The following is a 26,096-nucleotide window of genomic DNA, read 5'->3' as shown; positions in this document are numbered from 1 at the left end:
TTCAGTGCTATGGCGGGTGATATGCTTGTATGCTCCTAATGTACTCGAGGAAAGACGACAGATGTTTGAGGGACTCAAAAATTATTGCGATGTCGATCGGAAACTAGTACTGATGGGAGACTTTAATTGTGTTTTAGCGGCGCGAGATAAAGCGAACGATACACCATACAGAGACGCCAGCACGGCAGAACTTCGAAGCTTAATCGATGAATTTGGGCTCGAAGACGTAGCGGAATGCTTGGAAGACGACCACTGCGTTCGCTTTACGCATTTCCAAGGAGCCAGTCACGCCCGGCTTGATAGAATGTACGTTTCGGCCGAATTGACAGCGCTTTGCCGAGAGTACCATGTGCAGTCTGTGTCATTCAGCGACCACTGTCTTGTCTGGTTTGATATTAAGAACAAGAAAGAAAATAAAAATAAATTCACATGGGAGTTATGGAAGTTTAACGCGAAGATTTTAGATGACGACGTTTTCAAGGAAAAAGTGTCAAGTATGCTTGAAGAAATTAAGGATGATACAGCCACAGTGGTTTGCGAACAATGGGAGACTTTCAAGCAAAAAACTAAAATGAAAGCGTTGGAGCGAGCTAGCGCTATAAAGTACGAGAATGATAAGTATGAGACGAACTTACGAAAGAGCCTGCAAATGCTAATAAATCAAGAAAACTCAGCTCCAGGCACGTTCAAGGCTGACATCTGTTCGCTCAAACATAAGCTCGAACAGTTTGATATCGACCGATACCGCGGTGCGCTTGTACGAGCCAGAGCCGATAAAGAGATAACCGGTGAGGCACCAACTAAAAGAGCACTGGCAAGGGAAAGAAAATGGGCCCGCAAGAATGTGATTTCCGAAGTTGAACAAGACGGCATTATTTTGAACGAACAGAACGACATCGAAAATGCTTTCACCCTGTTTTACAAAGGTCTATTTGCGCTTAGAGCGGTAGACTTAGAAATCTTCAGGACAGAATTCCTGGCTTTAATGCCTAGGATTAATGACAACTCAAAAGAGGTGTTAGAGCGCCCGATTACTGTCGCTGAAATAGAGTTGGCTATCGATGACTTAAAACGAGGGAGGTCACCAGGACCAGATGGATTAGGCGCCGAATTCTACAAGACTTTCAAGAATGAATTAGCCCCTATAATAGCCCACCTTTTAGAAGACGCATATGAACGGAAGCGCCTACCGCCTTCTTTCCTGGCCACGCATACAGTTCTCATCCCCAAAACAGAGGATCCAATCGCTTTAAGGCAAGTAAAGTCCTATCGTCCAATCAGCTTAACGAACGTCGACTACAAGATCTATATGAAAGTACTGGCTAAAAGACTTCAAACGGTTATAAAAGAGATTGTTGGACCACACCAGACTTGCGGTATAAGGGATCGGTCAATATTCACTAACATTCACACGGCGAGATGCGTGCTGGAGTGCTGCGATGCACTAAACATGAACGTCGCAATGCTCCAGCTCGATTTGGAGAAAGCGTTCGATCGTGTACCACATGAAATCTTGTTTACACTTTTGCAACACGTCAACGTGGGAGCAGTTATCACAGAGGGTGTCGCGATGGCTTACAGGGGATGCACAACGCGCCTAGTAATCAACAAATCGGTAGGAGCACCGATCGAGGTGCAACGATCCGTGCGACAGGGTTGCCCCCTCTCACCATTACTTTTTGCCTTATATATCGAACCCTTCTGCCTTAGTATAATAGACACCAGCTACGTAAAAGGCTTTAAATTACAGCTAACCGAAGTGAAACTGTTGGCATACGCGGATGATGTGGCGGTTTTCTGCGTTGACAATGAGAGCATCTTGAAAACGGTGGAAATTGTTAAGCGTTTCTGTGATGCCAGCGGCAGCGCTGTTAACTGGGGCAAGTGCCTTGGATTTTGGCACGGTTCTTGGGCGACGAAACCAGGCACTTTCGCCAACATGCAATGGGCTGATACACCAGCGAGGTACCTAGGTGCTCCTTTAGAGTTTTACCGCGACAGTGAGCCCTACTGGCGGAGCCAAGTTGCAGAAGTGCGTGAAAGAACGGAGAAGGTTAAAGGAGGGGACTTGTCTATGTTTGCGCGCAGCACTGTGTGCAATGTGTTTTTTGTTACCAAACTGTGGTATGTGCTAAGTGTTTTGCACTGCTCACGCGCCAATGTACAAAAGTTGCACCGTGTATTGGCCATCTTTGTGTGGGGGTCGGTATGGGAGAGGACAAGCCGTACCAACCTCTTCCGGAGAGTTAGTCAAGGAGGCCTGGGCTTGTCGCATTTATTCCTGAGGCAAGTGGTCAACCGTTTTTGTTTCCTTCGAGATGTGAAGGACCCGTTTTTGCGTACTGTAGTACAGATCAGATTGAGCAGACTTTTACCGGATTTTGTGGTATCTACCGAGTGTATACCAGGAGGTGTTTTTGGATTCCTGAAGGAGGTTGCGGTTTCCTGTAACTTCCTCAGCGCACGATTTTCCTACCAATATCTTGCAAAAGTAAAACGCATACAGCTATACAAGGACCTTACAGACCTGGTTTTTCCTGTTCCACTGTATCGAACAATGTACAGCACCCATCCAGGCAGCGATGTTTTAAAGCGTGTGAAGCGAATGTATGTAGCTCCGGGAGCCAAGTCCTTTTTCTTCAGGCTGCACACCGGAACGTTGGAGGTAAAAACTTGGATGGCAGAGAAAGGATTGTATGTTCCATGGGGTGACCATTGCTTTATATGTAGAAAGCCAGAAACTATCGAGCATGTTTTTTTGGACTGCTGGGGAGGAGTGTTCTTTTGGGACATTCTTCAAAGAACATTGAAAAAAGATCTGCCCCTTGACCCCCGTGGGATTCGTTTCCTAGCAGTGGAAAATGAAGAAGGTGTACCGTTTGACGCAGTAATGCTCATGGGATTGCACTGTATTTGGAAGGCCTGCATGGCGGCCCGACATGCTGACATCGATGCAAGGCCGGCGCAGGAGTACTTTCGCGAGTCTGTAGGCAGATTCTTGGAAACCCACAAAACTTTGAAATAAGTGCCTGAATGGATACCGAGAATTGAGCCTCTAGTCCATATGAAACGCTTTTAGCGCCTTACGTCAGCCAAGGTGTGGTTGATGGTTTTAGCCCATACCGACGCCATGTACCATTAAGTGTGTGTATACTTCTCTTGTTTTCTTGTGATGTATGTGTCTAAGCAGGCAATAAAAAAAAAAAAAAATTTGGTCTCATAGTGTAATGGTTAGCGCTCTGGACTCTGAATCCAGCGATCCGAGTTCAAATCTCGGTGAGACCTGCTCATCCTTTTCATTTTTTTTTGCCAATTTTAATGCCATCCGCGCTTCTTGTGCCTCCTCTTGGTGCTGTTCACCATGTTCCGGCGTGGTCTAGTGGCTAGGATACCTGGCTCTCACCCAGGAGGCCCGGGTTCGATTCCCGGCGTCGGAAAATTTGGTCTCATTGTGTAATGGTTAGCACTCTGGACTCTGAATCCAGCGATCCGAGTTCAAATCTCGGTGAGACCTGCTCATCCTTTTCATTTTTTTCCCCAGTTTTAATGCCAACCGCGCTTCTTGTGCGTCCTCTTGCTGCTGTTCACCGTGTTCCGGCGTCATTCTACTTCCGGCCACGCCAGTGAACGGTCGCAGAATCATGAGCTCCGGTGGAGCGGCGATAGCGGCCCTTGCTGGCCGCGGAAACAGGTCCGACATTGAAGCAGATAAGGATTACGAGATTATTTTGCCTACTCTGCCAACAGGACGTGTTGTTCTCAACACGGTGTTGTTGCACGGCGACGTGCGAGCGCGGCCTTACAAGGTCGAAGACTTTCGTGACGCCCTCGCCCAAGCGGGTGCGCTCCCCGACGTTGTGGCGTTGGGGGCGTACCAAATCAACCATGTTTGGGCGGTGACACTCAACAGCGCTGAAGCAACGAAGCGATTGGCGGCTTTCAAGGAGCTTCCAGTTAAAGGACGCCGGTGTCTTATATTCGGCCCCGAGGACCACGTGCTGAAACTGCGGCTACACTGGATGCTGCACGGCGTCGCCGACGAAGATATCCGGACTGCGTTTGCGGCCTTCGGGAACGTGACGGAGGTAACCCGTGAGCGTTGGCGAGTGCAAGGAGTGAAAGAAAAGGGCTCCACCACAAGGATAGTTCTGCTCAAGCTGAAGCCTGGAATGAAGGCGGACGACCTCCCCCACCAGATAAGAGTCGCCGGCGAGCTTGCCCTTGTGGTCGTGCCTGGGCGGCCCATGCAGTGTTTGCGTTGTCAGGGAAGCGGTCATGTCCGACGTGACTGCAAGATACCTCGCTGCTCACGCTGCCGACGCTTCGGACATTCGGAAGATGGGTGTGTCCGCACATACGCTGCCGCAACGGTGCCAGCGCTTAGAGAGGAGACACCGGAAGACGTTATGGACGTCGTCGAGGCTGAGGAAGCAGCCAAGGGGACCGATGGTGTGGAAAGCTCTGCGGTGGCCCCCAGCGTGATAACTCCGACGACCACTGAAAAAGAGGCGGGCGAGGGCGTGGACAAGAAACAGGTACTGCCATCCGTTGTTTCGGAGGTGCCTGTGAGCGAGGAAGCGCCCCTTCAAGGGACAAGTGCTCCGGCGGTATCGGCGGATGAGAACACCAATGCGGAGAACGGCGGCCGGTCAACGAGCGCTGGCAGTGCGCCGAAGCGCCCGCACGCCGACGCCGGTGACGGAGCGGAAAAGCAGCTCCCTGGCAACGCCGAGGAACCACCAGCGAAAACTGTACAGGGACGACGACCTTCCTTCAGACCGCAACCTAACGTCGCGACGGGCCGGAGGGCAGCCGAAAAGCCGCTCTCGCAGCACGTCCAGCCCGATAATTACGATGGCGGCGGGACTTCTGGAAGCGTCTAGCGACGTGCTAGGCGCGAAAGGTAAGCACCATGCTCCCTGCGTCCTTCTAAAGTACGAAAATGACGATGCAACAGTCACTGAGCGTAGCAACGCTTAACGTCCGTGGGTTTGCATCGAAAAGAAAGCAAAGTCAAGTTTACCGTATTTTAACGGACCAGGACGTGGACGTGTTGGCGGTTCAGGAAACCAAAATAGAAGGGGAAGAGGACACGGGGAGCATGGTGCAGCGTTTCACGTCGAGGTACGATGTGGCTGTTAGTCACGCGGTTGGCACATCGGCCGGGTGCCTTCTGTTCGTTAAGAAGTTGCCAGGACTGACAGTGCAAGAAGTGATTTCATGTATGCAAGGTCGCTTTATTGTTTGTGACTTCGTTTTTCATAACAGTGAATGGCGCGTTTTTTGTGTTTATGCACCGAATGCGGCTGATGAAAGGTTAAATTTTTTCGTGAGCATCCAGCGATATCTAAATAGTGGGCGACAACTCGTCGTTATGGGCGATTTCAATTGTGTCTTAAGTGCTCGAGATAAGACAAGTAGCCGCGCCTTTAGAGACGCAAGCACGGATGTTTTGTCGCAGTTAGTTGGCGAATTTGCTCTAGGTGATGTAGCGGAGTGTTTGGAGGGAGCGCGCAGCGTGAAATACACGCATTTCCAAGGTTCTAGTCATGCCCGGCTCGACCGTATTTATTTATCGTTGGATGCGATTCCAAAATGCCAAAATTATGTCGTTATGCCAGTGTCTTTTTCGGATCACTGTCTTGTGAAATGTACATTACAATCGGCCCTAGAAACCGAAAGAAAAAATTTGTGTGGGGACTGTGGAAGCTAAACTCCAAACTCGTAGAAGATGAAGCTTTAGTTGAAATAATTGTAGGGAAGCTTAAAGAGATAGAACAACGGCCTTGCACCACCATTGGAGAGCAGTGGGAATGGTGCAAACAAGAAATTAAGATGAAAGCTATAGAAAGAGACAGTTGTATTCGACATGACGAAAAGCGAGAAGAAGCTTGTTTAAGGGCGACACTAAATCAATTAATAGCGCACGAGTGCAAAGAGCCAGGGGTCTATAATGACGATATCAGAAAACTGAAAATGAAAATTGAGTTACTAGATGAAGATCGATATCGAGGAGCGCTCGTTCGTGCCAGGGCCGAAAGATGCGCAGCAGGCGAGACGCCCACTAAACGGGCTCTCGGTCTCGAGAAAGCGCATGCATGGTCGTCGAAACGACATAGAAGAGATAGAGTGGAACGGCAACTTCGTGACAGATAAAGACGGCATTGCACGTGCGTTTTACGAATACTATCAGCAACTGTTTGCATTTCGCGACATGAACATGGACAGGTTTAAGCGCGTGTTTCTTTCTTCCTTGCCACGACTAGATGCTGACACAACAGAAAGGTTGGTGCTGCCGATTTCCGAACATGAAGTTGAGCGTGCCATTGATAATCTAAATCCAGGGAAGTCGCCAGGGCCTGATGGCTTGAGCGCGGCTTTTTATAAAGCATTTAAAAAAGTGTTGTCCCCATTGTTAGCTGCAGTATTTAACGAAGGCTACGATCTTAACTTGTTGCCGCCTTCTTTTGCGTCGTCACATACTGTACTAATCCCTAAAACAGAACAAACTGAGAAATTGAGATTGGTGACGTCATACAGGCCAATAGCCCTAACAAATGTTTATTACAAGATACTAATGAAAGTACTAGCAGCCAGATTACAAACCGTTATTAAGGAGATTGTTGGGCCTCACCAGATTTGCGGGATCAAGGGAAGGACCATTGCTACGAACATACATAAGGCGAGATGCGTACTGGAGTGTTGTGATGCAACATGCGGTAGCGTTGCGGTTCTGCAACTCGACCTTGAAAAAGCGTTTGATTGTGTTTCACATGATGCCTTGTTTGCAGTTCTAGATTACATTAATGTGGGTTCTGTTATCAGCGAGGGCGTAGCCTTGGCGTACCGAAACTGCACTACAAGATTAATTGTCAACAAGGAACTTGGTGCACCCGTGAACGTGCGACGTTCGGTGCGTCAGGGTTGCCCCCTCAGCCCGCTTCTGTTCTGCATTTATATTGAAACTTTGTGCTTACGGAGAGTGGCCATCGACGCCTTACACGTTTGCCAACGTGACTTGGGCCACAACACCGGTTAAGTACTTGGGTGTGCCTCTAGAATGCTATGAAGACAGTGAGGCATTTTGGCGCGATCAAGCCCAAGAAATCCGTGAGAAGGCTGACAAATGGAGCGGTGTGCCGCTGTCTATCTTTGCACGCGCAACGGTGTGTAATCTGTTTTTTGTTGCCAAGTTGTGGTATGTAATGCAAACGCTTCACTGTTCCAGGTTAAACATTCAGAGGCTGCATCGGGTATTTGCCGCTTTTGTTTGGGCGTCGAATTGGGAACGGTGTAGACGGTATAACTTGTTTCGGCGCGTCAAAGACGGGGGTCTTGGGCTAGCACACTTATTCGCCCGACAGCTTGTAAACAGATTCATTTTCTTCCGCGACGTAAATGATCCATTTCTGCGCACTGTTTGCCAAGTAAGGCTCGTGCGGGCGTTGCCAAATTTTGTTGTTGCCACAGAAAGTATGCCAGGGCGCCTTTTTGGTTTTTTAAGAGAAGTCGTAAACAGCGTCAGAATTTTGACAACTCGTTTTTCGATTCAATATTTGTGTTCAGTCAATAGGAAAAAATTGTATAAGGATGTGTGCGATGACTTTTTCTCCGTTCCTGTGTACAGAGCCTTGTACAACGGCTATCCGGGTCAAGATGTATTGAAGCGGGTCAAAAGGATGCCAGTTTCCCCAGGAGTAAAAACGTTTTTCTTTAAGCTGCATACTGGAACGTTGTCGGTAAAAACATTTCTTGAAGACAGGGGTGTTTTCTGCCATGGGGGTCGCTTTGTTTAATATGCAAACAGCCTGAGACAATAGATCATGTTTTTCTACACTGTTGGGAGGGGGTTTATTTTTGGGACGTGCTGCAAAGAACCCTTAAAAAAGACTTACCGTTAGATACACATAGCATCAGGTTCCTATCAACAGATAACGAAGACGGCATACCTTTTGATACCGTCATGTTAATCGGTCTGCACAGCCTCTGGCGGTCCCGGATGGCTGGGTATCATTTAGATCCCGATGCTCGCCCTGCAAGGCTCTACTTTCGTGAAAGTATGCATGCCTTTGTTGAAATGCACAAATTGAAGTGTACAGTTCCAGAATGGCTGCCAAGATTAGAGCCCTTGATCCATTTGAGAGAATTTTAAAACGACAACGTCATCCCACCTAAGGATGACAGCTTCCTTATTACTATCATTTCCACGTGAACTTTTGGCTGTGAGTTCGCTTTATTTTTTCCGTGTACGATTTTGTACTGTGTAAGTATCCGGAAATAAAGAAAAAAAACCGTGTTCCGGCGTGGTCTAGTGGCTAGGATACCTGGCTTTCACCCAGGAGGCCCGGGTTCGATTCCCGGCGTCGGAAAATTTGGTCTCATGGTGTAATGGTTAGCACTCTGGACTCTGAATCCAGCGATCCGAGTTCGAATCTCGGTGAGACCTGCTCATCCTTTTCATTTTTTTTCCCAGTTTTAATGCCAACCGCGCTTCTTGTGCGTCCTCTTGCTGCTCTTCACCGTGTTCCGGCGTGGTCTAGTGGCTAGGATACCTGGCTTTCACCCAGGAGGCCCGGGTTCGATTCCCGGCGTCGGAAAATTTGGTCTCATGGTGTAATGGTTAGCACTCTGGACTCTGAATCCAGCGATCCGAGTTCGAATCTCGGTGAGACCTGCTCATCCTTTTCATTTTTTTTCCCAGTTTTAATGCCAACCGCGCTTCTTGTGCGTCCTCTTGCTGCTGTTCACCGTGTTCCGGCGTGGTCTAGTGGCTAGGATACCTGGCTTTCACCCAGGAGGCCCGGGTTCGATTCCCGGCGTCGGAAAATTTGGTCTCATGGTGTAATGGTTAGCACTCTGGACTCTGAATCCAGCGATCCGAGTTCAAATCTCGGTGAGACCTGCTCATCCTTTTCATTTTTTTTCCCAGTTTTAATGCCAACCGCGCTTCTTGTGCGTCCTCTTGCTGCTGTTCACCGTGTTCCGGCGTGGTCTAGTGGCTAGGATACCTGGCTTTCACCCATGAGGCCCGGGTTCGATTCCCGGCGTCGGAAAATTTGGCCTCATGGTGTAATGGTTAGCACTCTGGACTCTGAATCCAGCGATCCGAGTTCAAATCTCGGTGAGACCTGCTCATCCTTTTCATTTTTTTCCCCAGTTTTAATGCCAACCGCGCTTCTTGTGCGTCCTCTTGCTGCTGTTCACCGTGTTCCGGCATGGTCTAGTGGCTAGGATACCTGGCTTTCACCCAGGAGGCCCGGGTTCGATTCCCGGCGTCGGAAAATTTGGTCTCATGGTGTAATGGTTAGCACTCTGGACTCTGAATCCAGCGATCCGAGTTCGAATCTCGGTGAGACCTGCTCATCCTTTTCATTTTTTTTCCAGTTTTAATGCCAACCGCGCTTCTTGTGCGTCCTCTTGCTGCTGTTCACCGTGTTCCGGCGTGGTCTAGTGGCTAGGATACCTGGATTTCACCCAGGAGGCCCGGGTTCGATTCCCGGCGTCGGAAAATTTGGTCTCATGGTGTAATGGTTAGCACTCTGGACTCTGAATCCAGCGATCCGAGTTCGAATCTCGGTGAGACCTGCTCATCCTTTTCATTTTTTTTCCCAGTTTTAATGCCAGCCGCGCTTCTTGTGCGTCCTCTTGCTGCTGTTCACCGTGTTCCGGCGTGGTCTAGTGGCTAGGATACCTGGCTTTCACCCAGGAGGCCCGGGTTCGATTCCCGGCGTCGGAAAATTTGGTCTCATGGTGTAATGGTTAGCACTCTGGACTCTGAATCCAGCGATCCGAGTTCGAATCTCGGTGAGACCTGCTCATCCTTTTCATTTTTTTTCCCAGTTTTAATGCCAACCGCGCTTCTTGTGCGTCCTCTTGCTGCTGTTCACCGTGTTCCGGCGTGGTCTAGTGGCTAGGATACCTGGCTTTCACCCAGGCGGCCCGGGTTCGATTCCCGGCGTCGGAAAATTTGGTCTCATGGTGTAATGGTTAGCACTCTGGACTCTGATTCCAGCGATCCGAGTTCGAATCTCGGTGAGACCTGCTCATCCTTTTCATTTTTTTTCCCAGTTTTAATGCCAGCCGCGCTTCTTGTGCGTCCTCTTGCTGCTGTTCACCGTGTTCCGGCGTGGTCTAGTGAGATTCGACTTCCGGCCACCGAGCGTGACGGACGTGTGTATCATGGGCTCCCAAGGAGCGGATTTAGCGGCCCAGCCGGGCCGCGGTATCAGGAGTACGATCAAACCGAACGAGGACTACCAGCTGATTTTGCCGCATTTGCCAACAGGTTCGAGCGTTTTGCATACTGTTTTTTTGCATGGCGACGTCCAAGCCAGGCCATACCGTGTTGAAAACTTTCGTGACGCTCTTGAGCGTCTGTCATTGCTGCCGGAAGTGGTTGCCCTCGGGGCATATCAGATGAATCATGTTTGGGCCGTGACATTCTGCGATGAAGAAGGAAAAAACAAAATGCTACAGGCGGAGGCGTTCAACGTCAAGGACCGCCGCTGTGTGGTCATTGACCCATGCAACCAGGGCGTCAGGCTGAAGCTGTTCTGGCTGCTACACGGCGTGAAAGATGACGACGTGAAGGCAGCTCTGGCGGCTTTTGGAAAAGTGACCGACATAACTCGGGACAAGTGGAGAGTCAAAGGCTGCGTCGACAAGTCGTCTACTACGCGCTCAGTGACATTGAAGCTGAAGGTGGGCGTTACCACCGAGGACTTACCGCACCAGCTGCGTGTTGGAGAGGACGTTGCACTCGTCCACGTTCCTGGCAGAGCTCCGCTCTGCCTCCGGTGCCGCGGCACCGGACACATACGTCGGGAGTGCCGTGTGCCACGTTGCGGGCTCTGTCGTCGCTTCGGCCACGACGACGCCCAGTGCGTGCGAACATATGCTACCGTAGCTGGTCCTGGTCGTAGGGATACTACTGAGGAGCATATTATGGACGAAATCGACGCAGTAGAGGCGACCCGTGAGAGTCGGGAAGACGCAGTACCGAAAAGCATAGCCTCAGAAAAAGCAACGCTTCCCACGGAACATGAGGCTGCCAACTCAGAAGAACCGCCTGTGCCTGACACCAGAACTGAGGCGGACGCGGGAAAAGCAGATGATGCTGCGGTAGGTGCAGCTGAGACGGTTTTGGAATCGACCGACGAGAGGAACGTTGACACGGAGATGCCCGCGGCGTCAACTTTGCCAGCGAAGAGGACGCATGACGAAGCTGATGACAAGGCGACGAGCTACGACGGGACGGACCATGAGGAACCTCTTCCCAAAGCGCCTCCTGTTCGACGTGCGGCCTACAAGCCCAAGCCGAACATCCCTCCTGATCGTAGGACTTCGTCGGGTGTCCCTCCGCCTTAGCGGAGGTGCCTTGCAGGGTCTTCGTGTTGGTAATCCGGTCTTCGATCGGGTTCAGTGCTGACACCGCCGTACTTTGCAAGCTGGAAGGATTTTTGATGAGGTGAGCTGCAAACCGATGTCACTTTGAGAGCGGCGAATCCCAACCATTTAGATGGCGCCTCAACTAACATCTAGCTTGCGTATTGCCACACTGAACGTGAGAGGTCTTTCTGCGCGAAGAAGGCAAAATCAGCTTAAACGTCTCTTGTTCGAAAACGAAATCGATCTGTTGGCTGTTCAAGAGACAAAAATTGAAAGCGAAGAGTTGACAGATGCGATGGCAGAAATTTACCGTGCACAGTTCAGTGTTTGCGTGTGCCATGCAAAAGGAAAGTCGGGAGGGTGTCTGATTTTAACTCGAAACGGCAAAGTCGCTGTGGAAACTGTATTTTCCTGTGAAAGTGGCCGGATTGTAGCATGCGATTTTTACTTTTCTGGTGTAGAGTGGAGAGCTGTGTGTGTATATGCACCTAATAGAATTCCCGAACGAGATGCCTTTTTTCGCCGTGTTCAACCTTTCCTGCTGACAGAAAAGCGTGTACTATTGCTTGGAGATTTCAACTGCGTGTGTAGACCTGAAGATAGAACAAGCAACAAAACCCTGCAGGACACGAGTGCCGAGCTACTGTCTGAGATGATTAATGAAGCAGAATTGGAAGATATTGGCATTATAATGCAAGGTTCAGAACAAGCACAGTACACGCATTTCCAAGGCGTTAGTCACGCAAGGCTGGACAGAATTTATGTTCCTTCTGAAGTTGTGCCCTTGTGTTCCCAGTACCAGACTGTGCACGTCAGCTTCAGTGATCATTCTTTAGTCGTGATCACACTTGGGGAGAGGAAAAGGACTGTCAAGTTTAGTTGGGAATTATGGAAATTTAATGACTCATTGTTGGAGGATGACGAGTTTAGCAAGAAACTAAAACACTCAGTCAAAAGCTTGTTAGAAAAAGAGACAGACTTTATACAAACATGGGAACAATTTAAATGCGACGTGAAAGTGGCCGCTATAGAAAGAGCATGTGTTTTAAAGCGTAAAGAAAAACAGCAAGAAAAGGAACTTCGTACCGAGCTTGATTTCATGCTCAGCATGGAAGGCGTCAAGCCGGGGTTGTACAGACAAGAAATAAAAGAGACCAAAACTAAGCTTGAACTAATAGATGAAACGAAATATCGAGGTGCTGTGATAAGGGCACGCAGCGAAAGATTTTGGCTTGGGGAGACGCCCACAAAAAGGGCGCTCAGCGACGAAAAACAGTATGCAGTTTCGAAAGAGATAAAGGAAATTTGTTATCGCAATGACGTAACTTCCGAATCTGAGGTGATTGAAAGGGCGTTTCTGGAATATTACCAAAACTTGTTCAGCCTTAAAACGCCTGATGTTGAACAATACAAAACTGCATTCCTGTCGCTAATGCCAAGAGTCGAGGAGGACCTGGCGCAGGTACTTGAGGAGCCCATAACGGCAGCAGAAATCGAAGCTGCAATACAGCAGCTGAGCTTGAACAAGTCGCCTGGGCCGGACGGCCTCGGTGCCGCACTTTACAAGGCTTTGAAAACAGAAATGGCAATAGCATTACAGCGCGTAATAAGCGAGTGTTACGAAAGAAAGTTAACTCCGCCGTCTTTTCGAACTTCCCACGTGGTGTTGATCCCAAAATCGGACGACCCGAGTAGGTTGCAGTCAGTTGAGTGTTACCGCCCAATAAGCTTAACTAACGTAGACTACAAAATTTATATGAAAGTGCTAGCCGGACGACTCCAAACAGTAATTAAAACCCTTGTTGGCCCACACCAGACCTGCGGCATAAAAGAAAGATCCATTTTTACTAACATACACGTAGCTAGAAGTGTCCTTGAATGCTGTGATGCAACGGAGGGTCGTGTCGCCATGATGCAATTGGACCTGCATAAGGCGTTTGATAAAGTTGTGCATGAAATTTTGTTCGTGCTTTTGGAACATGTGAATGTAGGATGTATCATCACTGATGGCGTGAAAATGGTTTATGATAGCTGTACATCAAGGTTCATAATTAATAACCGCCTGAGTAATAGTATTCCTGTCTTGTCGTCAGTGAGGCAGGGTTGCCCTCTTTCTCCACTGCTTTTTGCACTTTACCTGGAGCCCTTTTGTTTAAAGCTGTTAACTACGCAAAACATTCGAGGTTACGCCTTTTGTCATAATGAGGTGAAGGTATTGGCATACGCAGATGATATAGCAGTGTTCTGCAGAGACCAGGAAAGCGTGCAAGAAGCGGTGAGAAAAGCCGTAAATTTTTGTGATGCAAGTGGCTGCGCGATAAGCTGGCAGAAATGTTTTGGTTTTTGGCATGGAAAGTGGCAGGCCACGCCAGAAGTATTCTGTCGAATGAAGTGGGTAGACACGCCAGGAAACTACCTCGGCGTGCCGCTAACCAACTACAGAGAAAGCAAAGAATATTGGGCCCATGAAACCGAACGAGTCAAAGCTCAGACAAGCAAATGGGGCGGTCACAACTTTTCCATGTTCGCAAGAGCTACGGTGTGCAACATGTTTGTAGTAGCGAGGATTTTTTACGTTCTGCAAGCGTTAACTTTGCCAAGGACTTCAGTGCAAAGGTTGCACAGAGTGTTTGCAACATTTATTTGGGCGTCAACATGGGAACGTACCAGCCGATGCAATCTGTTCCACAAGGTGCGGAACGGGGGGCTAGGGTTGTCAAATTTATTTCTGAGACAGATAGTCACTAGATTCTTTTTCTTGCGTCAAGATAATGATTTTCTGCGAACTGTTATACAAGTGCGATTGTCAGAATCACTGCCTGATTATGTTGTGTCATCTATGTCTGCAGGGCAGAGTGGGTTAAGTGCTTTTTTGCAAGAAGTTGTTGCAGCAGTCCGTATTCTTCGGTCAAAATTTTCCGATGAGTATCTAACCATTGTAACAAGGAAAAAGATGTACAAGGACCTGCTTGATGTGTTTCTGCCAGTGCCTGTTTATCGCAGTGCATATCTTCTGGGTCCCGAAAGGGATGTGCTAAAAAGAGTCAAAAGAATGCCGGTGAAGCCTTCAGTGCGGTCTTTCTTTTTTCAATTGCATACTGGAACCCTCCCAGTGAAGCCATGGTTGCAAAGCAAAGGCCTTTTTGTACCTTGGTCAGTAGAGTGTCTTATTTGCAAGAAAGTGGAAACTATAGAACATATCTTTCTCGACTGTCATGACGCTGTTTTTCTTTGGGATGTGTTGAAGCGCACACTGAAAAAAGATTTCCCCCTGACTCCTTTTGGAATACGCTTCCTACCATGTGCAGAGCCAGGTGAAGTGCCTTGCGACCTGCTAATGTTGCTCTGCATGCACAGCCTATGGCGTACGCGAATGGATGTCAGGCATGAACATGTTGTTGTGAATCCGGCTCATCAGTATTTCATTGAGAGCATCATGTATACTCAGGAAGTTTTCGGACAGCAAGCTCCTCAGCCTGAGTGGCTGCCTGTCCTCGGCCAACTAAAATCATTTAACCCATTTTATCATCGTGCACTAGCTAGAAACTGACCTGTGCTTTTATTGTCATGTCATTGTATTTTTGTTTTGTTTGCCCGGCCAAGTCGGTAATAAAGAAAGAAAAAAAAAATCCGGCGTGGTCTAGTGGCTAGGATACCTGGCTTTCACCCAGGAGGCCCGGGTTCGATTCCCGGCGTCGGAAAATTTGGTCTCATGGTGTAATGGTTAGCACTCTGGACTCTGAATCCAGCGATCCGAGTTCGAATCTCGGTGAGACCTGCTCATCCTTTTCATTTTTTTTCCCAGTTTTAATGCCAACCGCGCTTCTTGTGCGTCCTTTTGCTGCTGTTCACCGTGTTCCGGCGTGGTCTAGTGGCTAGGATACCTGGCTTTCACCCAGGAGGCCCGGGTTCGATTCCCGGCGTCGGAAAATTTGGTTTCATGGTGTAATGGTTAGCACTCTGGACTCTGAATCCAGCGATCCGAGTTCGAATCTCGGTGAGACCTGCTTATCCTTTTCATTTTTTTTCCCAGTTTTAATGCCAACCGCGCTTCTTGTGCGTCCTCCTGCTGCTGTTCACCGTGTTCCGGCGTGGTCTAGTGGCTAGGATACCTGGCTTTCACCCAGGAGGCCCGGGTTCGATTCCCGGCGTCGGAAAATTTGGTCTCATGGTGTAATGGTTACCACTCTGGACTCTGAATCCAGCGATCCGAGTTCAAATCTCGGTGAGACCTGCTCATCCTTTTCATTTTTTTTTTCAGTTTTAATGCCAACCGCGCTTCTTGTGCGTCCTCTTGCTGCTGTTCACCGTGTTCCGGCGTGGTCTAGTGGGATTCGGCTTCCGGCCACCGAGCGTGACGGACGTGCGATGACGGGCTCCGTTGGAGCGGCTACAGCGGCCATGTCTGGCCGCGGAAACAGGATTTTTGCCTCGGAAGATGAATATCAGGTGATTCTGCCTACCCTTCCTACAGGAAATGTTGTGTTAAACACAGTTTTTTTGCACGCTGACGTGCGGGCCCGCCCTTATCGGGTCGAAGATTTCAGGGATGCGCTGGCTCAGCTGATGCTGCTCCCCGAGGTTATCGCCTTGGGGGCGTATCGCATGAGCCATGTGTGGGCTATTACCTTCACCAGTGCTGATGCGGTGAAGAAAATTCTTTCTGCCCGGGAAGTGAAAGTGAAGGACCGCCGCTGTCTAGTCATCGACCCGGCAAACCAAGACGTCCGCGTCAAGCTGCACTGGTTGCTGCACAACGTGCCCGACGAAGACGTGAGGGTAGCCTTCGCCCCGTACGGCAAGGTGAGCGAAGTCACGAAGGAACGGTGTCGCGTCCAGGGTGTCGCCAGCAAGGGGTCAACGACGCGCCTGGTTTCATTGAAAATGAATCCTGGCGTGAAATTGGAAGACCTCCCTCACGAAGTCAGGGTTGGCGGTGAGCTGGCTCTCGTGGTTGTACCGGGCAGAGCTCCGCTATGTCTGCGCTGCCACGGTACTGGACACATTCGCCGTGAGTGCAAAGTCCCAAGGTGCGGCGCCTGTCGCCGTTACGGACATAAGGATAGCAGCTGTGTACGTACGTACGCGAGCGCTGCCGTCCCAGTCAACAATGACGTCTCGTCCGAGCTTGTCATGGACGAGGCTGACGCGGAAGACGCTGCAGCAGAGGCAGGTGACTGAGCGGAGAAGGAGAAATCCCCGGCTTTGTCGACTCCTGGAACATCCGCAACCGCGGAGACGCTCAGCAGTAAACTGCAGCAACAGGAAGCGCCGCCTGCAGAAGTTAAGGCGTCAAAGAACGAAGTCTTCTCGGAGAGTGGGGCGTCAGCTCCCGGCGTTCCCCAACATGCTGAAAGCGTGGAAGTGACGGATGCGTCAACCAGCAACCAGGGAGGAAAGCGACCGCACGAGCACAGTGCGAATGGAGAGCCTAAAGCGAGCGAGGGCGACGAGCCACCGCCGAAGACTGTTGGTGTGAGGCGAGCGACGCTGAAACCGCGGCCGAATATACCGGCCGATCAACGAGCGGCGGCTAAGCCGCCGCCTTAGGTGAGTGAGTGCGTTGTGTGTGGCTTCTGTGGACGCGAGATGGCCTTTTTCGGTGACGGACACCATGGGCTGGGTTTCCAGTCCGTACGCTTGAGGAAGAGGTGCAAGAGACGTTGGAATACCGGCACTGTACTGTACCCATCGAGCTCCATGGACTAGGCAAGTCGCCCTCCACCGTCGCCTTGTGTCCTGAGGTACGCACCATACGGCTCCTGTACTTAAACTAGATGGCTTCGACACCTGTTAGAGCGTTGCGCATTGCAACAATTAATGTTAGGGGACTGGCTTCTAAAAAACTTCAGTACCAACTAAGCCGGTTGTTCCTCGATAGTGACCTAGACATAATAGCCGTTCAGGAGACCAAAGTCGAAGGACAGGAACAGACGGACCGTATGGTGCAGCCTTTTACGACACGTTACAATATTTGTGTGTGCCATTAGTCTGGCACATCGGGGGGTTGTGCTGTCTTTATTAGGAATTCCATGGGGATTGTCGAACAGAATTTTACTGTGTGTCAAACTGGCCGTTTGCTCGTAGTCGATTTTCTGCCTGCCTGGTGAAAATTTCACCAGCTACATAGAGGACGTTGTGAACCTGTGCACACGAGTTGATGCCTCTATGTCTGAGCGCGCCAAGATTGAGAACATTTTGAAAGGAATCGACGACGATGCGTTCCAGATGCTTCTGGCACGCAATCCCACCACAGTCGCCGACGTCATTACTCATTGCCAGAACTTTGACGAACTTCGGAAGCGACGCATCCTCACCCGTTCTCCGCTCTCGCAGCAGGAATCGCTTGCTTCCCTCACATCTGACACCGACCCGGCGCAACTGTCACCGCAGATAAAGCAGTTTGTTCGGGAGGAAGTCGCGCGTCAGCTCTCGTTGATGCCCTCCAGTCACGCCGCTGCGACTCCTCTGGTGGCGCCATTGCAGGAGGTCATCCGCCATGAAGTTGCCGAGGCTATTCCTACTGCACATCCAGTCCCTTCGGTTGCTCCCTTAACCTACGCCGAGGCTCAGTATCCCCAACCATCTCCTATACCCGCCCGGATGACCTACGCAGAAGCAGCGGCGCGCTCCGTGCCCCTGACTGTTCCACCTCGTCAGCCCGTCCCGCGCCCCGCCCCGTCTCTACGACCAGCCCCGGTTTCTTCGCCGTCTCCGCAGCGGCTTTACAACCCTTGGCGCACATCGGATAACCGACCCATCTGTTACTCCTGTGGGTACGCGGGACATGTCGCCCGCCACTGTCGCCGTCGCATGGTGGCATCGCCACCCATCTCAACCCCTGTGCATCCATCCCAGATGTTTTATTCGGCTCCTCCATCCTCGCCGCTAGACGCGTACGGCCCCGACCGTCGTGCTTACGAGACCCGACGTTCTCCATCACCGCGCCGTCGCTCACTGTCACCAATGCGCCGTCGCCCTCCCTCTGCTGAAGAGGGAAACTAAGATCCGCAGTTCCGGAGGCAAGAACTGCGCGCTGTTCGAAAAGCTCAAGGCCTCCGTTTTCCCCACGCAACGTTCTTCAGGTCATCGTCGACGGACTGCCGGTACATGCGCTTATCGACACGGGTGCCTCAGTATCAGTGATTCACGAAAAACTCTGCCGCCGCTTGCGCAAAGTCACGACGCCATTTACGGGTATCTCGCTCCGCACCGCTAGTGAACAGTGCATTGCCCCTCTCGCCTCGTGCACAGCACGAGTCATCATTGACGATATATTGTATCCAGTCGAATTGTTGGTGCTGTCCTCATGCTCGCATGACATAATTCTCGGGTGGGACTTTCTGTCACACAACAACGCCGTCATCGATTGCGCCCGCGCTGAAGTTGAATTTTCTCCTTTGTTTGACGAGCTTACTACTGAAACCTCTGCCCCCTTGCCACTCAAGGTCACTATCGCTGAAGATGTTGAAGTAGCGCCGGGAGCATCTGCCCTTGTTTCCCTGTCGTGCCGTGCCGCGTCGGATGACACCGTTTTATTTACGCCGTCTGCTTCCTTTGTACGCCGGAAGAACCTGCCGCTACCTTCTGCTGTCCTCGATGTTCGGCGGGGTGTCACGAAGATGCTGCTCTACAATCCATCCTCGTGTGCCCTTACCCTGCTACCTGGTGAGTCCCCTGGCTGCATTCAACCGGTCTGCCTTCTCTCTGCCCTTAATGTCCACGAGGCAGCCAGCGGTCCCTCTCTAAACGCCATGCATTCCGAGCTCGCTACTGAACCTGAGCCTGACGAACTTTTCCGCGCCGTCATCGACGATACTCTTCCGTCCACCTACCGTCAGCAGCTTTCAGCCCTTCTCCACACTTTCCGCTTCGCTTTCGATGCAGCCCATCAGCCTTTAGGCCGTACATCAACCGTGGCTCATCGCATTGAGACCGGCTCCCACCCGCCTTTTCGGCAGCGCCCCTATCGCGTGTCTGCGGCTGAGCGTCAAGTGATAAGTGAGCACGTTGAAGACATGCTGCACCGTGGCGTCATCCGTCCCTCTCACAGCCCTTGGTCTTCTCCGGTGGTGCTGGTCAAGAAGAAAGACGGTTCTATCAGATTTTGTGTCGATTACCGGCGACTGAACAAAATTACCCCCAAAGACAATTATCCGCTTCCCCGCATCGTTGACGCTCTTGACTGTCTCCAAGGCGCCGAATACTTCTCCTCTCTTGACTTGCGTTCGGGCTACTGGCAGGTCCCGATGGCTGCCGCTGACCGTGAGAAGACCGCATTCGTTACCCCCGACGGCCTGTACGAGTTCACCGTTATGCCATTCGGCCTGTGCAACGCGCCAGCTACATTCGAAAGAATGATGGATAACGTCTTACGGAAGCTGAAGTGGCATACTTGCCTCTGTTATTTGGACGATATCGTTGTCTTTTCGGTAGATTTCTCCACTCACCTCACGCGCCTGCAGCAGGTTCTGACTTGCCTCACCGACGCCGGCCTACAGCTTAATCTGAAGAAGTGCCACTTCGGCGCCCGGCAGCTAACCATCTTGGGTCACATTGTATCCAAGGAAGGCGTTCTCCCCGACCCGGCCAAACTTCGCGCTGTTGCGGAGTTTCCCAAGCCGACAACAATGAAGCAGCTTCGGAGCTTTATCGGTCTGTGCTCCTATTTTCGGCGCTTCGTCCGCAATTTTGCGTCGATCATTGCGCCACTCACGAAACTGCTTGGAACAGACAACCACCTGTCCGCTTGGTCCCCCGAATGCGAAGACGCGTTCACCACACTGCGCCGTCTTCTTACCTCGCCGCCCATACTTCGCCACTACGATCCGAGAGCCCCTACCGAGGTGCATACCGATGCAAGTGGCGTCGGCCTCGGAGCTGTCCTGACTCAGCGGAAAGATGGTTATGAGGAATACGTCGTGGCGTATGCGAGTCGGGTGCTCAGCAAGGCTGAATGCAACTATTCCGTTACGGAGAAGGAATGTTTAGCGATCGTCTGTGCACTCATGAAATTTCGACCCTATCTGTACGGCCGCCAGTTTGATGTCGTCACGGACCATCACGCGCTTTGCTGGTTGTCGTCTCTTAAAGACCCGGCCGGCCGCCTCGCCAGGTGGGCTCTCCGCCTTCAGGAGTTCGACATCCGCGTTGTATATCGCTCTGGCCGTAGGCACATGGACGCCGACGCTCTATCTCGATCTCCTCTGCCCACCGCCGCTGCCTGCTCATCCGTGCCTGAACCCGTCCTCTCGCCTCTTACCGCCTCTGATATGCTTGCGGAACAGCGCAAAGACCCGTGGCTTGCGTCGATCATCGACGTCGTGACCAACGCTCACACTGCTGTGCCTTCGCGCACTCTACGCCGCCAGGCACCACATTTTGCGTTCCGTGATGGCCTGCTCTACCGCCGTAACTACACGCAAGATGGTCGACGGTGGCTCCTCGCGATACCTCGCCATTTACGTTCTGAGATCTGTGCCTCGTTTCACGCTGACCCACAATGTGCCCACGCCGGTGTGTTGAAGACGTTTCAAAGAATATCTCAGCGTTATTATTGGCGGGGCATGTACGGGTACATTCGCCAATACGTCCGCTCCTGCATCGCCTGTCAGCGACGCAAGTCTCCCGCGCCCCGTACGAGCGGCCCCTTGCAGCCATTGCCGTGCCCGGCTCGCCCATTCGATCGTGTTGGCGTCGACCTCTACGGCCCGCTGCCCTACACGTTATCTGGGAACCGCTGGATAATTGTTGGCGTCGACCACCTAACCCGATATGCAGAGACCGCCGCACTACCCGCTGCCACTGCTCGTGATGTTGCCCACTTCCTGCTGCACAATTTTGTTCTCCGCCATGGTGCGCCGCGCGAGTTGCTCAGTGATCGAGGCCGTGTCTTTCTTTCGGACGTGGTGGAAGCCCTCCTCAGAGAGTGTCGCATCATTCATCGGACCACCACTGCCTACCACCCTCAAACTAACGGGCTGACTGAGCGCTTTAATCGCACTCTCGGCGATATGCTCACCATGTACGTCTCGTCAGATCAGTCTAACTGGGACTCTGTGCTGCCTTTTGTGACGTACGCATACAATACCGCCACCCAGTCAACCACCGGATTTTCCCCTTTCTACCTGTTGTATGGCCGTGAGCCGTCCTCCACAATGGACACGGTTTTGCCGTACACTCCGGACGCCTCCGAATGCACGCCCCTTTCCGAACTCGCCAAGCACGCCGAGGAATGTCGCCAACTGGCCCGTTCTTTCACCTCGGACTCCCAAGGTCGCCGAAAGCATGAACACGATGCCCATCAAACCGCGCACGCTTTCTCTCCAGGTTCATTAGTTTGGCTTTGGGTCCCCTCGACTACACCAGGACAGTCTTCGAAATTTCGCAGAGAACATCATGGCCCTTACCGCGTCGTCGAATCAACATCCCCTGTTAATTATATTGTAGAGCCGCTTACACCCTCTTCGGACTTGCGTCGTCGCGGCCGTGAGCTTGTCCATGTCAGTCGCCTCAAGACTTATTACGACCCGCTCCTCTTGCCAGCACCATAGGTCGCCAGGATGGCTCCTCTTCCATCCCGGGGCCATTGTAGTGAATTACAATGAACGCGCCTGAACTATTATGAATGCGCCTCAGGTTGCCTCGATGGCAGACGAAGAAGTTGACGACGAAGGGTGCCGGCGCGCGGCTCCAGCTCTCTGGCTGTGCAGACTGACTGTGATTTTGCTGCCGTCCGCTCAGCTGTTTGGTGAACTGTATAGGTGAGGTCACTAGTACGCGAACCCCCTTTCAATTCCAATTTACTATGGAGGATCATATGTGTGTATGCCCCTAACAAAGAGAACGAGCGAGATGAATTTTTTGAGCGTCTTGAACAATACGTATGCTGTGAGCGTTTAATTGTGCTTTTGGGTGACTTTAACTGCGTATGTAAAGCAGAGGACAGAACTACAAAAAGACTTGTCCGCGACAAAAGTGCGGAATCGTTGAATGTGCTTGTACACGAAAATGGTTTAGATGATGTTGCCGAAGTTCTTTCGGTAGCATCGCATTTTACTCACTTTCAGGGTGAAAGTCACGCGAGATTGGACAGAGCGTATGTTTCCCTTGATCTTGTTCCTTTGTGCAACAGCTACGAGGTGAAAAACATGTCTTTTACCGACCACAGCTTAGTTATGTTTACCCTGGGGAAAAAAGAAAAGAAATCTAGTTTCTCGTGGGACCTTTGGAAGTTTAACGCACAGCTAGTCGAGGATGAACGTTTTGGTAGTAAGGTTAATGAATGTATTAAAGCATTGCTATCAGCAGAGCCTGGGAACTGGGTAATTAGATGGGAAGACTTCAAACAGCAAGTGAAAATGAACGCGATTGAAAGAGCAAGCGTTATTTGCCATGATAAACGTGCTGAAGAAAAAGAGCTACATTGCCAACTTGACTTGCTCGTAAGCCTGGAAAGTTCCCAGCCGGGAAGATATAAGAAAGAGATAAGAGAAACAAAAAGTAAACTTGAGATTATCGAAAAAAACAAGTATACAGCTGCCGTGATAAGGGCGCGTGCTGAACGTCTATGGCTTGACCAAGTGCCTACTAAACGCTCGCTTAGTGATGAAAAGAAGTACGCGACTCAAAATGAAATAAAACAAATCAGGTATAGAAACGAGGTAACGAATGATAGCAAGGTGATTCAGTTAGCTTTTGTTGAGCAGTATAGGGAATTGTTTGGGCGCCGTCAGCTTGAAGAAGAGGGCTTTACAGAGACGTTCTTGTCTCGTATGCCAAAGCTTGGAGATGAAATAAAACAAGGGCTGGAGGTACCAATCAGCGTAAGCGAAGTGGGAAGAGCAATCGAAGAGCTGAGTGCCGGAAAATCTCCTGGTCCTGATGGCTTAGGCAGTGATTTTTATAAGAGTTTCAAAGCCGAACTCACCCATGCTCTGCACTGCGTCTTCACCGAAACAAAGAAAATGCCTCCGTCATTTAAAACAGCACACGTGGTTTTAGTGCCCAAGAGTGAAGACCAGGCTAAACTGCTGTCCGTTGGGGCTTATCGGCCGATAAGCCTGACCAACGTCGACTATAAAGTGTTTATGAAGATTCTTGCCAATAGACTGCAAAAGGTTATAAAGGACCTTGTAGGGCCGCACCAAACGTGCGGTATTAAAGGTCGCACCATAGGAACGAATGTGCACATTGCTAGAACTGTTCTTGAATGTTGCGATGCGTTCGTGGGACGAGTTGCCATGATGCAGCTTGACCTGGCGAAAGCCTTCGATCGCGTGTCACACGAAATTCTTTTCGCCGTTCTAGAATATGCCAACGTCGGCTCTGTAATATTACAAGGTGTACAGATGGCGTACGAAAACTGTGTTACGCGTATCATAGTGAACAAACAGCTTACTGAACCTGTGCCTGTCTGTTCCTAGGTCAGGCAGGGCTGCCCGCTCCCGCCCCTGCTCTTTGCGATCTATCTTGAGCCTTTTCTGTTATCGCTGTTACACAATGATGGGATCTGCGGATTCACTCTTCAGTCGGTGCAAGTAAAAGTGCTTGCTTACGCTGATGATATCGCTGTTTTTTGCGCGGACCAAGAAAGCGTTAAAGAAGTTGTGAAAGTTGCGGGGGCCTATTGCAAAAAGACCGGGTGCGAAGTTAACTGGGATAAGTTGTGGGAATCCTGGCTTTCCGCCGTTGCCTTTGCGCGGCTGTGCCGGCTTCCTGCGTTGTTTCTCCTCTTTCCCTTGCTCCCGCCTCAGGCGGTGGAGAGGCGGCTAGGTGACTAATCACTGTCATTTGGCCACAGCTCCGCCCCGGCTCCCCAACGGCCTTTGCCATTGGCGCATTTTGGCGGGAAATCCGGGACCCGCTCTGGGCGGCCGCGCACCGCGCGACCGTCCGAGCGGGGCCCAGAGAGAGATCCCTCCGAGACAGCGTAAGGTGCGTACGTTACTGTTTGTCCGTGCCGGCCTTTGCCGTTCGGACCAGTGCTTACTCGAGCTCGCCCGCACGTGTCCTCTGACCTGCAGCGGCTCGAGCCTGTCCAGCGGGGTCCAGCGACCTCTGACAGGCGTACCTTGCGTTGAATGCCCACTCTCTCTCGCAACCGGCCCAACGGTCGACACGAGAGAGAGATCACAGCACTGCCGCGGGGACATTCTCCTGCAGCGGCGTGCTAGCGGCGCACATTGCTCGAGTCGCTTCGTGCGCGCAGCGGAGCCTTGCTCCTCGCGCGCCCCCGGGACGGGGTGACGATTGAGTGTGTGTGTACTGCTGAAGGACGACGTGAATAAACGTCTCCTTTGTGAACTTGGAGGCTTATTTCTTTGCGGCGAATCGCTCTCCTCCCAGCGGAGGTTGAGTGCACCGCATCGGTGTCCCAGTGTGTGTGTGGTGACGGCTGATCGGGGCCCTTGGCTCGCGCGAAGCTCGAACCCGCGGTGGGTGGTGGCCTGTGTCCACGTAGAAACCCACAAAGTGCATTGGGTTTTGGCACGGTGATTGGGAGAGCACACCACCAGTGTTTGCCAACATGCAATGGACGACCTCCCCTGCGAAGTATTTGGGGGTACCCTTAGAGCACTATAAGAACAGTACAGAGTTGTGGGGTGAGGTAACGCAGAGTGCAAGGAAAAAAGCGGATGGATGGAAAGGACGTGACCTGTCTGTTTTCGCGCGTGAAAGTGTGTGCAATGTATTTTTGATAGCCAGAATTTGGTATTTTTTGCAGTTTTTGCTCATCACCAGAGCAAACGTGTTTGCTGTTTTTCTTTGGAGCTCGAATTGGGAGCGAACTAGTCGAGCTAATTTGTTCCTACCGGTCAAAAGAGGTGGCCTTGGACTTTCCAACTTGTTTCTGAAACAAGTTGTCTCAAGATTTTTGTTCCTACGTGATCAAACCGATCCTTTGTTGCGCGCAATGTTGCAGGTGCGCTTAGGAAATGTGTTACCGGAATTTGTTGTGTCCAGTTTCCCAGCCACGAATCGTGCTGTAACTGGTTTCTTACGTGAAGTTGTGGCTGCCTTTCACATTTTGAGCTCTCATTTTTCGACAGAGTATCTGACTTCTGTACCCATGAAAAAATTGTACAAGGATTTGCTAGATATCTTTATACCTGTACCCTTATACCGATCCTTTTACTGCGGAGGCCCAGGCAAAGATGTGCTAAATCGAGTTAAGAAGATGCCGGTAAGACCGAACGTCAAATCCTTTTTCTTTAAACTACACACTGGTACCCTTCCGGTGAAAACATGGCTAAACGATAAGGGCATTTTCGTACCATGGAACGTCGACTGCACATTGTGCAAAAAACCTGAGACCATCGAACATGTCTTTATCGACTGCTGGGACCCGGTTTTCCACTGGGATATCTTGCAAAGAACATTAAAAAAAGAGCTACCTGTTACTCCATATGGCATCCGGTTCCTACCTATAGAAAATGACGAAGTGCCATACGATATGTTTATGCTACTGGGCCTCCACAGCATCTGGAAAACTAGGATGGCGGCTAGGCACGCAGACGCAAATGTGCGACCTGTCAGGGAAAACTTCATAGAAAGTGTAGTCTCTCTGAGAGATGTTCTCCGCAGTCAACCTCAACCACCGGACTGGGAGGCAGTTATGGACAAATTGATCGAAATGAAAATGTTTTAATCCGTCGCCTTAGCCAAAGTCTGGCTAGCGACTTTTTACGCCTGCGCATGTATTGTTT

The 26,096-nt window shown here is 50.9% G+C and overlaps 1 protein-coding gene and 25 non-coding genes across 26 annotated transcripts; all 26 read left to right on the top strand.

The window, feature by feature from the left end:
- The first annotated feature begins 3,213 nt into the window (after nucleotides 1–3,213).
- TRNAQ-CUG (transfer RNA glutamine (anticodon CUG)) lies at nucleotides 3,214–3,285 on the top strand. Its single transcript has one exon. It is a non-coding gene; the product is annotated as a tRNA-Gln (tRNA).
- Nucleotides 3,286–3,365: 80 nt separating this feature from the next.
- Nucleotides 3,366–3,437, top strand: TRNAE-CUC (transfer RNA glutamic acid (anticodon CUC)). The gene has a single exon. It is a non-coding gene; the product is annotated as a tRNA-Glu (tRNA).
- Nucleotides 3,438–3,442: 5 nt separating this feature from the next.
- TRNAQ-CUG (transfer RNA glutamine (anticodon CUG)) lies at nucleotides 3,443–3,514 on the top strand. The gene has a single exon. It is a non-coding gene; the product is annotated as a tRNA-Gln (tRNA).
- Nucleotides 3,515–8,297: 4,783 nt separating this feature from the next.
- Nucleotides 8,298–8,369, top strand: TRNAE-UUC (transfer RNA glutamic acid (anticodon UUC)). The gene has a single exon. It is a non-coding gene; the product is annotated as a tRNA-Glu (tRNA).
- A 5-nt stretch (nucleotides 8,370–8,374) lies between these two features.
- Nucleotides 8,375–8,446, top strand: TRNAQ-CUG (transfer RNA glutamine (anticodon CUG)). The gene has a single exon. It is a non-coding gene; the product is annotated as a tRNA-Gln (tRNA).
- A 79-nt stretch (nucleotides 8,447–8,525) lies between these two features.
- Nucleotides 8,526–8,597, top strand: TRNAE-UUC (transfer RNA glutamic acid (anticodon UUC)). The gene has a single exon. It is a non-coding gene; the product is annotated as a tRNA-Glu (tRNA).
- A 5-nt stretch (nucleotides 8,598–8,602) lies between these two features.
- Nucleotides 8,603–8,674, top strand: TRNAQ-CUG (transfer RNA glutamine (anticodon CUG)). The gene has a single exon. It is a non-coding gene; the product is annotated as a tRNA-Gln (tRNA).
- Nucleotides 8,675–8,753: 79 nt separating this feature from the next.
- On the top strand, nucleotides 8,754–8,825 carry TRNAE-UUC (transfer RNA glutamic acid (anticodon UUC)). Its single transcript has one exon. It is a non-coding gene; the product is annotated as a tRNA-Glu (tRNA).
- A 5-nt stretch (nucleotides 8,826–8,830) lies between these two features.
- TRNAQ-CUG (transfer RNA glutamine (anticodon CUG)) lies at nucleotides 8,831–8,902 on the top strand. Its single transcript has one exon. It is a non-coding gene; the product is annotated as a tRNA-Gln (tRNA).
- Nucleotides 8,903–8,981: 79 nt separating this feature from the next.
- TRNAE-UUC (transfer RNA glutamic acid (anticodon UUC)) lies at nucleotides 8,982–9,053 on the top strand. The gene has a single exon. It is a non-coding gene; the product is annotated as a tRNA-Glu (tRNA).
- Nucleotides 9,054–9,058: 5 nt separating this feature from the next.
- Nucleotides 9,059–9,130, top strand: TRNAQ-CUG (transfer RNA glutamine (anticodon CUG)). Its single transcript has one exon. It is a non-coding gene; the product is annotated as a tRNA-Gln (tRNA).
- Nucleotides 9,131–9,209: 79 nt separating this feature from the next.
- Nucleotides 9,210–9,281, top strand: TRNAE-UUC (transfer RNA glutamic acid (anticodon UUC)). The gene has a single exon. It is a non-coding gene; the product is annotated as a tRNA-Glu (tRNA).
- A 5-nt stretch (nucleotides 9,282–9,286) lies between these two features.
- On the top strand, nucleotides 9,287–9,358 carry TRNAQ-CUG (transfer RNA glutamine (anticodon CUG)). The gene has a single exon. It is a non-coding gene; the product is annotated as a tRNA-Gln (tRNA).
- Nucleotides 9,359–9,436: 78 nt separating this feature from the next.
- On the top strand, nucleotides 9,437–9,508 carry TRNAE-UUC (transfer RNA glutamic acid (anticodon UUC)). The gene has a single exon. It is a non-coding gene; the product is annotated as a tRNA-Glu (tRNA).
- A 5-nt stretch (nucleotides 9,509–9,513) lies between these two features.
- On the top strand, nucleotides 9,514–9,585 carry TRNAQ-CUG (transfer RNA glutamine (anticodon CUG)). Its single transcript has one exon. It is a non-coding gene; the product is annotated as a tRNA-Gln (tRNA).
- A 79-nt stretch (nucleotides 9,586–9,664) lies between these two features.
- On the top strand, nucleotides 9,665–9,736 carry TRNAE-UUC (transfer RNA glutamic acid (anticodon UUC)). Its single transcript has one exon. It is a non-coding gene; the product is annotated as a tRNA-Glu (tRNA).
- A 5-nt stretch (nucleotides 9,737–9,741) lies between these two features.
- Nucleotides 9,742–9,813, top strand: TRNAQ-CUG (transfer RNA glutamine (anticodon CUG)). The gene has a single exon. It is a non-coding gene; the product is annotated as a tRNA-Gln (tRNA).
- Nucleotides 9,814–9,892: 79 nt separating this feature from the next.
- Nucleotides 9,893–9,964, top strand: TRNAE-UUC (transfer RNA glutamic acid (anticodon UUC)). The gene has a single exon. It is a non-coding gene; the product is annotated as a tRNA-Glu (tRNA).
- Nucleotides 9,965–9,969: 5 nt separating this feature from the next.
- TRNAQ-CUG (transfer RNA glutamine (anticodon CUG)) lies at nucleotides 9,970–10,041 on the top strand. Its single transcript has one exon. It is a non-coding gene; the product is annotated as a tRNA-Gln (tRNA).
- Nucleotides 10,042–15,017: 4,976 nt separating this feature from the next.
- Nucleotides 15,018–15,089, top strand: TRNAE-UUC (transfer RNA glutamic acid (anticodon UUC)). Its single transcript has one exon. It is a non-coding gene; the product is annotated as a tRNA-Glu (tRNA).
- Nucleotides 15,090–15,094: 5 nt separating this feature from the next.
- On the top strand, nucleotides 15,095–15,166 carry TRNAQ-CUG (transfer RNA glutamine (anticodon CUG)). Its single transcript has one exon. It is a non-coding gene; the product is annotated as a tRNA-Gln (tRNA).
- Nucleotides 15,167–15,245: 79 nt separating this feature from the next.
- TRNAE-UUC (transfer RNA glutamic acid (anticodon UUC)) lies at nucleotides 15,246–15,317 on the top strand. Its single transcript has one exon. It is a non-coding gene; the product is annotated as a tRNA-Glu (tRNA).
- A 5-nt stretch (nucleotides 15,318–15,322) lies between these two features.
- TRNAQ-CUG (transfer RNA glutamine (anticodon CUG)) lies at nucleotides 15,323–15,394 on the top strand. Its single transcript has one exon. It is a non-coding gene; the product is annotated as a tRNA-Gln (tRNA).
- A 79-nt stretch (nucleotides 15,395–15,473) lies between these two features.
- On the top strand, nucleotides 15,474–15,545 carry TRNAE-UUC (transfer RNA glutamic acid (anticodon UUC)). The gene has a single exon. It is a non-coding gene; the product is annotated as a tRNA-Glu (tRNA).
- Nucleotides 15,546–15,550: 5 nt separating this feature from the next.
- Nucleotides 15,551–15,622, top strand: TRNAQ-CUG (transfer RNA glutamine (anticodon CUG)). Its single transcript has one exon. It is a non-coding gene; the product is annotated as a tRNA-Gln (tRNA).
- A 167-nt stretch (nucleotides 15,623–15,789) lies between these two features.
- LOC149352096 (uncharacterized) lies at nucleotides 15,790–26,038 on the top strand. The gene is made up of 3 exons (XM_089575661.1): nucleotides 15,790–16,324; nucleotides 17,020–17,132; nucleotides 25,115–26,038. Exons 1-3 carry the CDS (start codon nucleotides 15,790–15,792, stop codon nucleotides 26,036–26,038), a joined length of 1,572 nt encoding a protein of 523 aa, XP_089431787.1.
- Nucleotides 26,039–26,096: the final 58 nt, after the last annotated feature.

Source organism: Amblyomma mixtum, chromosome 3 (assembly GCF_055824585.1).
Source record: "Amblyomma mixtum isolate Tamu chromosome 3, ASM5582458v1, whole genome shotgun sequence".
In the NCBI taxonomy this organism is placed as follows: Eukaryota; Metazoa; Arthropoda; class Arachnida; order Ixodida; family Ixodidae; genus Amblyomma; species Amblyomma mixtum.
This window is presented reverse-complemented; position numbering and strand designations above follow the sequence as displayed.